General features: G+C 49.8%; 1 protein-coding gene across 1 annotated transcript; it reads left to right on the top strand.

Annotated features, from left to right (window-relative positions):
• Positions 1–1,132: 1,132 nt before the first annotated feature.
• GCNA (germ cell nuclear acidic peptidase) lies at positions 1,133–9,555 on the top strand (the record flags this gene model as incomplete). Its single annotated transcript, XM_082750769.1, has 6 exons — positions 1,133–1,480; positions 2,674–2,749; positions 5,957–6,101; positions 7,487–7,625; positions 8,336–8,540; positions 8,806–9,555. Coding segments are annotated over 6 exons (1,160 nt in total), but the record flags the coding sequence as incomplete, so codon positions are not given.
• Positions 9,556–9,569: the final 14 nt, after the last annotated feature.

Genomic DNA, 9,569 nt, shown 5'->3' with positions numbered 1-9,569 from the left:
TGAGTGTGGAGTCTGATGTGGGGCTTGATCTCACAACCCCCGAGATGATGACCTGAGTCAAAATTAAGAGTCAGATGCTTAACAGACTGAGCCACCCAGGTGCCCCAAGACTAGGAGCCTCTTTGGCCTTAGGGATGGTACTTTATTGATCTTTGTTCACTTCTGACAAAGATAGGGCATGACCCATAGGCCTCTCCTTAAGGTACCTGCACCCTTAAAGTGCTGGCTGCTTCTTTGCTAACTACCAAAGAGCTACCATTGGCCAGAGTTTCCTGGCTAACCTGCGTTATCAGAGCAGGGAAAGGAGAGGTGGCTTGCAACCCTAGTCTGCTACTGTTCTGCTAGCTGTCCCCTCTCAGTGATTTTTCCTGTGGTTTTTGTCTTTCTCTGACTGACTTGTTCTCACTTAGCATGATGCACTCTAGCTCCATCCACGTCAGAGAACAGTACGGAGGTTCCTCAAAAAGTTAAAAATAGGGGTGCCTGGGTGGCTCAGTTGGTTGAGTGGCTGCCTTTGGCTCAGGTCATGATCCTGGGGTCCCAGGATTGAGTCCTGCTTCGGGCTCCCAGCTCCGTGGGGAACCTGTTTATGTTCTCTGTCAATCTCTCTCTCTCTGATAAATAAAATCTTTAAAAAAAAAAAAAAAGTTAAAAATAGACCAACCCCACAATCCAGCAATTGCACTCCTAGGTATTTACCAAAGGATAGAAAAATACAGATCCGAGGGGGTGCATGCACCCCAATGTTTGTAATAGCACACTCAACAACCAGATAACAGATTCTTTTTTTTTTTTTTTTAAGATTTTATTTATTTATCAGAGAGAGAGAGGGGGGGAGAGCGAGCACAGGCAGACAGAATGGCAGGCAGAGGCAGAGGGAGAAGCAGGCTCCCTGCTGGAGCAAGGAGCCCGATGTGGGACTCGATCCCAGGATGCTGGGATCATGACCTGAGCCGAAGGCAGCTGCTTAACCAACTGAGCCACCCAGGCGTCCCCAGATAACAGATTCTTAATGTGATTCTGAACGTCCCTGTTTCCAGCTTGCTTCATTTGTGCTCGATAATCTGAAGTTGAGTGTGCGGGGTGGGCAGAGGGAGTATATGAATATGTGACCATGTCTCGTGAATTTCAGATGAGATTCTGGATGTGTTATCAGACACTGAGGAGCACCCTGCCACCAAGGAGCCACCAATAGTTATTACTGATGATGACAGTGATTTTGAGGGCCCTGTGCTCATAATAGACGAGGATTCGTGTGATCAGGGCCAAACTGCCTCAGAGGAAAAAGAGATGGAGGTCTTCAATGTCTCCCAAAGTGGTTCCTCTAATGATGCTGGGGAGCTGAATCTTGGTGAAAATCTGGGCCAGCCACCACGAGGTGCCGAAGCCGAGGTGGAGATTGCAGATGACAAGCCCGCACCTGTGGTGGAGCAGCCACGGAAGAGGAAGAGTAAGACCAAGAATATATGTGTGACACCTGGTAAGCCGGTCACCTCAAGGACACCCGACCTCCTGAATCCGCCCTGCTCTCCCCTCTCCCTGTGCACCAGCCAGGCCTGCTTTGCCCTTGAGAGGTCTGTCCTGCCTACTGACCTTGGGCCTTTCAGCAGTTTCCTGGTGGCTAAGGGAGATAGCCATCCCAGGCAAAAAGATTTTTCTGGAAGTGGGGGAGGAACACCTGTGTCTTAGAAGCTGTTTTTCCCTCGATCTGGCACACTTTCTCTCTGTGCTTTTCATCCTAAGGAGATGCCATTTTTCTTGGGATCCAGCCCAATTGTCAGTTCCTGTAGGGAGCCGGACATCAGAGAGGCTCCTCCCTCCTGGGTTCCCAAAGTTCTCAGAGCCTGTCCCTGCTAAAGCACTTACCCAGCTGTCTTATGATGTGTTTCTGAATCTGTCCCCCACCCCCCAGTGGACGATGAGCCTCTGGGTGGGAGGACTCTTCAGTTTTAAGTCTCTCCCAGGGTCTAGCTTGGTATTCGGCACATAGTCGATGTTTAATACTTTTTTTCAGTAAACAAATGAATGACACTGCTGTTACAGAAGTCTCTGGCTACAGCGGTCAGCAGTAAATGGGGGCTAACCAAAGACACACAGGCTGGACTTGTATGCTGAGTGAAGGTCTACCCTAGAATCTGAGATGCTTCCTTGTATTGTTTTTTTTAAGATTTTATTTGAGAAGAGAGAAAGGGACAGGAACAGGGGCAGAGGGAGAGGGAGAAGCAGGCTCCCCGCCAAGCAGGGAGCCAGATGAGGGGTTCGATCTGAGCACCCTGAGATCATGACTTGAGCCCAAGGCAGACGCTTAACTGGCTGAGCCACCCAGGCGCCCCTAAGCCACTTCCTTAGGGCAAGTGCATGAGATGTGCTACACTGTTCCTTATGCTGCCTGTGCCTCAGTTGCCCACACAATCTGACCTCTAGCGGCAGGCTCACATCACCTCATTATATAGTCCTTTTACCTATGACAGCCTCGTACCCAGCTTACTCTGCTGACAGCTCTGGGATTCACTCAGGGAGACTTTGTCACCAACCAATGGAGAGTATGCAGGCTTCAGACCTTTTCTAGATGGTGCTCTGGGTGTGGCTGTGGGGGCTGCTCCTGGGTGCACCTTTCTTCCAGTTCTGGATGGGCCCAGCTTTCAGGGTACAGATGAGCTATTATCTTTACAGCTGTGAGAGTCTCCAAAAGACGTGCGCCTACAAAGAAGAAGCCCGGTGCAGGGAAAATTGAAAAACGCACGCCCGGGTACGTACTGTTCATGTTCAGCTGCATGGGAATTAATGGTACCGTTGTCCCGTCCATGTGAAGTGGTCCACCGCACCTGTGGGAGGGTCTTCCAGGGGATGGAGGAGTCTGGTTGGAGAGGGGACAAGGCTTCATTCCCTGAATTGGGGGGGGCATAAATTGGGAGGAGGACGGAGGAGAGGAGGAGGAGACACTGCACTGCTCCCCACCTCTTTTTGTCCCCAGCAGAGCCCTGCACGGGCGCCCTACCACAATTCCTGTGCTCCCCTGGGTGGGTCCAGAGCCCTTTGGCCCCCACATCAGTGCTGGCCTTTCCTCGGTCCTTAAACTCAGGTCAAAAACTCATGTGTAGCCAAACATGAGACTTCTTCAGACTACATACTGCCTTGTTGCCACCAGTGGGCACAAAACCAAAGCAGTCACAGGGGAGATGGTAGGAAGGCAGAGTGGACATGTCCCCATCTATTGGAATTGGGAGGGGGCAGTCAAGATTGCCTTTCGGGTTTTCACTGTGCTTTGGCTGCCTCCAGTTACTCCTACAGCTTGTCGATGTTCTTGAACATTTCGAAAGCTTAAACATCAGGGTGAAACTGATGGCTCATGGTGTCTTTATTTTTGTTAGGCTGTGTGGGATTGGTCCTGAGAACAGCAGGTCACTTAGACCAAAGACATGTTAATACTTTAAAGGAAGCCAAAAACTGACACTTTTTTTTTTTTCCATTCAGATTGCAGGACGTTCTCACCTTTCCCCTTAAAAAGACGGTGTAGTAGGCATAATTTTCTTCGTTCTTCCTCGTGTTCAGGAGTCATACATACTTACATCCGAATTATCTTACAAGACAAGAAATGTGTTTGAAGGACTCTGCTTGTTTGGTTTTGGTTTTGTTTATACCTGGATCTTGAAGCAATAAATGCATCTTTTTTTTTTAAAGGTTTTATTTATTATTTGACAGGGAGAGACACAGTGAGAGAGGGAACATAAGCAGGGTGAGTGGGAGAGAGAGAGAAGCAGGCTTCCTGCTGAGCATGGAGCCTGATGCGGGGCTCGACCCCAGGACCCTGGGATCATGACCTGAGCCGAAGGCAGACACTTAATGACTGAGCCACCCATGCACCCCACAATAAATGCATCCTAAGGGGAGAAGAAGAACGACTTGGCAGGCACGGGCACAGCAGGGCCACTTGAACCTGAGCTGAGAGGCGCTCTCTTCTTCTGCACTTGTCGCTCAGAGAAGCAGCTCTCGTCGTTTGGCATGTTCTCTCATGGGTGGATCTGTGGCCAGCCAAGGGTCTTCTCTGGGTTCCTAGATAACAGCCATGAGCTGCCTTTGTGTCTTGGGCAGCTCCCAGATTGCTTTACTGTGGTGTGACAGAAGGAGGCCGTCAGCTGCCCCTGGGCGGCGTCATCCTCCGCATCAGCCCAGGGAGGTTAGTGTGTTTGGACTCCTCACGGTTGCCTTGGCGCTTCCTGTGGTAGTCTGTGGGCTTCCTGTTGTGCCTCGCCTTGTTCCTGTGCAGGCTGCTCGCTGGTCATGGCATCTGATGTACCCATTTGGGGTCTTGCTGGTTCCTCTGATGTGGAGGTATTCTGCCTGCAAGTGAAGTGGCAGAGGCATTGAGGGGAAGGTGGGCCAAGTCACAAGGCCTGCTTGACATAGGTGCCAACGGTGGGGGGGTCCCCCCTTCTCTGCTGAGGTCTGCAGATGGTTTGGGTTTTCATCTGCTACCTTTTTGGATGCAAATTTGCTTTCAGTACAAGGTAATTTGAGGCAGACCATGTTCGTCACCAGTCTCGGACTCTGGGGGATGAGGACCCTGACTTGAGCTGCCTTGGCCTGGTTTTGTTCTGATTCCCTCTCTCCACCCCAGTCCCCTCCCAGATGGCTTCTTTTGTGACTTCAGGATTCATGAGTGTCCTGGCAAAATCCCCATCTCAGGAGTTCCATTAAGTCAGAGACTCAGCTTACGTGTGTTTGCTCCTGTTTTCATCTGTGCTGCTCAGTGGGCTCATCTCTTGGGACCTGTGGGTGGTTGTGGCTAGGATGAAAGGGTGAAATGAATTGTTATTACAAGTGTAAGTCCTCCATGTACTTAGCACTATTCTTTGTGCAGTGCAATTAGACCTCAAAAGATGGGATGACAGTAGGGGTCTAATGGGAAAGACCCCAAGATTTGGGTCCAAAGATCCAGGGTCCCTGTGAACTTGGGGGAAGTCACCTGACCTCAGACCTTCGGTTTCTTGTCTCCGCCAAGTAGAGATGATGAGAATAGCAATCACTTCTTTGAAGGGTGTTGGTGAGGATTAAGTAAGATAAGGCAACAAGAAGTTCTCTGCAAAGGAGAAAACACTACATGGATGGGGGTTCTCAGGAGAGCTGGAGACATGGTCATTCTAGGGCTCAGGGGCGAATTGGTTGTGTCCAGACATGAACAGACTTCAGGATATCACAGTTCCTGTCCAGAGAACATTTAACTTGCCTACCTTGGCCATGGTGGAAATGGTAGCTGGAGACAGAGGTTGGGGCCCAATTAACCTGGGCCTTGAATGGGCAGACTACACAGTCATGGCAAGCTGGGGAGGGACGGAATAGTGTGTGGGGGGGTGTTGGAGTGGAGGAAGAAAGAAAGAAAAAGGGCCTGGAGGGGAGGAACACAGAGGAACACTGTAGCAGCAAGGCCCAGAGGGGAGATGAACTAGGCTGGCGACCATGGGGTGCAAAGGAAGTCTGGCTGGAAGAGATGTGAAGGAGATTGTGGTTTTTGAGCTTATTTGAATATGGGACAAGGGAGAAAATGGATTTTAAGCTGTCTCTGAGGTTTTCAGCCTGGTATAACAGAAGTCCGCTAACAAAACACACTGAGCAGGGGACGTACTCAGGTTAATCAGTTGGCAGTGCACCTGGGGACCTTGTCAACTTGGAACTGGATCCCCCAGAAGAGAGCTCCAGACTGCGGATACGGATACAGGAGTGGGATCACTCCTGCTGAGGTTGAAGCCACGGGCTTCACATCTCTGAGAATGCAAATAGCGGAAAAAAAAAAAAAAAAAGGCTATGCGTGGAACTCTGGGGACTGCTCTCCTATAAGGAGCTGGAAGGAAGAGGAACCGGCACCTTTTCCCAGTCTCTCTGGATATGACCCGCATGTGCGCACTTCTCTCATTTCTTCCTCCAGCTGTACATAACTCAGTTGAACTTACCTTCGCAGGAAAGCAACGTGCAAAATACCTGGATGTTTCCTGCGTGACCTGGAAAACGCGAAGCAGTATTCCGGAAGGAAATTCAAGCAAAATAAGGATAGCCTGGTTCAGAAAATCTACACCCTGTTTAACAGCTCGGTGTTTAATAAAAAGGTATTGATGAATGAGTGCTAGATGAGCACCGGCTGGACACCTGGTGCTCTCGGGAGCTGTGAGGTGTTTGGATGTGTTAGCTGTGTATTTCCGGCTCTGGAGAAGTGCCAGCTTACGTGGAGAGATGATGCAGTTGTAGGTGAAAGAAATCACACGTGTTTGTGGCTAATCATCTATGGTAGACTGTTACCAGCACAGGAGATCAGCAGAGGCAGAAAAATCACTGAGAGCCCCAACTGGTCAGGAAATAAGGTTGCCTGCAGGAAGTAAGACTTCTGGTTCTCGAAGGATGGTAGGCAGAGAGAGCAGCAGTTGTGTGTGGGGGGTGGAGAGGGCGTCTGCTGATCCTTGAGTATCTGGAAAGAGAGGCTTTATGTTGAAGAATAATGGGAAGGAGCTCTGTGAGCCTGGGCAAGTTACTTATCCACTCTTTGCCTAAGTGTCCTCATCTGTAAAATGGGAACGATAATAGTACCTGCTATTTCATAGAATTAATGTTCTTTTTTAAAGATACTATTTATTTGTCGGAGAGAGAGTGCATGAGCAGGGGGAGGAGGGGCACAGGGAGAGGGAGAAGCAGACTCCCCTGCTGAGCAGGGAGCCTGATGCAGGGCTTGATCCCAGGACTCTGGGATCATGACCCAAGGTGAAGGCAGACACGTAACTGATGGAGCCCCCCAGGTGCCCCCACAGAATTATTGTTAGGCCTAGGGAAGGTAATACTCCTTAAGTGTCTAGAACAGAGCCTTGGCAGTTGTTAGGATTTTCAGACTTTTATTATTTCTGCTGACACAACCAGGTTCCCCAGCTTTTGGGGAAGTCACTCCCCATGACAGTGGTGTCACATCACATGGCTGATGAGGGGACTGAGGTGCATGTGCAGTTTCACCTCTGCATTCTTATGCTGGGAGGGGAGGGGCTCCGTCTCCTGCCTCAGCGGGGTTTGCCCTTCTCTCCTTGGCTGCCCCTGACCTGTGTCCCCATGTGGGGCAGCTCAAGTCCTTTGTGCGTGTACCCTCAGCCATCTCCCTTGTGTCCTGATGGCTTGTGCGTCATTTTCACCTGGGCTTCAGCCTGGCTTTTACTCTCCCCAGAATGTTTAGATGTGCAGAACTTTTCTTTCTTTTTTAAGATTTTATTTATTTATTTGAGAGAGAGATCACAAGCAGGGGGAGGGGGTGGAGGCAGAGAGAGAAGCAGGCTCTCCATGGAGAGTTTGAACGTGGGGCTCGATTCCAGGACCCTGGGATCATGACCTGAGCCGAAGGCAAACGCTTAACCCTCTGAGCCACCCAGGCACTCCCCTTGCAGGGCTCTTGAGTAAATAGTCTTTGGTTTGCTTGAAACTGCTTGCTGACTCACTTTGCTCGCTGATTTGTTCTCAGCTACCAGAGAAAATTGATATTGGCTGGAATAAAAAGATGCTGAGGACCGCTGGCTTATGCACCACGGGTGAGACCCGTTACCCTAAGAAGCAGCGTTATGCGAAGATCGAGATTTCCCTGAAAGTCTGCGACTCCGCAGGTGACAGGCAGCTTTCTGGCTGCGCCCTTTCCTTGTGTAGTGACTCTTACATACTGGTGTTTCCTGACAGCCTATGCCACAGCTTTACCTGTCCTTCCTGGGTAGCTGGGCCTACTATGCCTTGCTCCAGGGGCATTAACTTCTTATTTTTAGAATTTTCGGGAAAGATTTATTCATTTATTTTAGAGAGAGAGAGCATGAGCAGGGCGAGAGGGAGAGAGAGAATCTGAAGCAGACCATGCTGAGCACAGAGCTTGACACGGGGCTCGGTCCTACTACCCTGAGATCGAGATCTGAGCCAAAATCAAGCGATGGACTGTGCCACCCAGGTGCCTCTGCTCAGAGGACATGATTATCGGCTTGGCTGTCTTTCAATTAGGCTAACTGTCTCTCTGCAGGTAGCTCCCGTTGCCAGCGGTGGTGTCTCTATTCACCCGGTAACTAAGGTTCAAGGTCTCACCCCCATAGCTAGCCAATCACCAGATCTTCACAATGACCCTTCTATCCTCGTTCCTTTGCCTCTGCCCAGGTCTGGGGCCCCGTCACCTCACTCTTCATCTCCGTTCAGTTTCCAGCACACCACCGCATCGCTTTCCTACTAAGCCACCTGGGGCGCGTGTGTGGCAGGGTTGAGGGTCTCAGGAGGTTGGGTAGCAGACTGGAGGGCAGTGGTTCAGGTGCTCATGATTTCTTTCCATCCCTCTTCCAAGACCGTCTCCGGGACACTTTGATCCATGAGATATGCCACGCAGCCTCGTGGTTGCTTGACGGCATCCGTGACTCTCATGGGGACGCATGGAAATATTACGCCAAGAAATCGAACATGGTGCACCCGGAGCTGCCCATGGTCACCCGCTGTCATAACTATAAGATTAACTACAGGATCCATTATGAATGTACTCGGTGCAAAACCAGGTAAGACTCTCTGCCTCAGACTTCTCTTCGGTTACGTTTCCGCTGTGGCCTCCAGCTAACTGGCCCTTTGTGGTTTCGTTATTAAGCCCATGGCTGGCCTGCCTGTGGAGTAAACCTCTGCTCCTCTCCGCGTCTTCTTTCTCCATGCTCTGCTACTTGGAGCTGGCCTGAGAGCCTTGCTTTGGGCCTCCAGCCAGCAGCTCCGAGAACATGCTGAGTTCCGCTGACTGATCAGTTTGCTGTGTGGTGTCTCTTTCCTCATTAGGGTTGGCCGCTATACCAGATCCTTGAACACCGATCGCTTTATCTGTGCCAAGTGCAAGGGGCCTCTGGTCATGTTGCCGCTAACTCGCAAGGATGGAACCCCCATTGCGCCCCATGTGAGGCCCTTTGCTAAGTATGTGCAGGAGAATTATAGAACGATTAAGCATGAGACGGAAGGGATAAGCCACGGGGATGTGATGAGACGGCTGAGCAAGGATTATGCCGATAAGCGAAGGCAGGATCGTTGAGGTTATCTGGGGGCGTATTTCTGTGGGCTGAGCCCCCCTTAACTGCTAAGAAGTTTTAGAAAAATATCTGTTTCTGATAAGTGATGAATATTAGGAATATTAGGATTTAAACCATTTCTTTATAGCCTCATAGAGTTAACGATGATTGTTCTTAGGCAAGGATTCTGCTACTAAGCAATTTTGTGCCCTTGAGGTACTCATAAGCCCTTTGGATCAGATCCACTCTGGGTATTACTCTTAACGTAGTTTCAACATGTACAACACAATTCAGACACAAACTGCATTTTCAAGAGGGGCAGTTGGAGATAAGAAGGATGCTGGAGGTGATCGAGTTTTAAAGGCCGCGCTCCAAGACCAGGGCTGCTGGCAGGTAGAACATGTTATACTTAAATAGACATAAAAGACAAGCATATTTCATGAATTTAGTTGCTCTTGACATTGAATAAGCCTGTGCTGAGCCAATGTAATTGTTATTAAGACAAAAAAAAAAATAAAATGTTTTCTGAAATTTGCTTGT

This window comes from Mustela nivalis (genome assembly GCF_964662115.1).
Source record: "Mustela nivalis genome assembly, contig: HAP1_SCAFFOLD_1828, whole genome shotgun sequence".
NCBI lineage: Eukaryota > Metazoa > Chordata > Mammalia > Carnivora > Mustelidae > Mustela > Mustela nivalis.
Note: the sequence above shows the minus strand (reverse complement) of the source record. Positions and strands in the feature narration are given on the sequence as shown.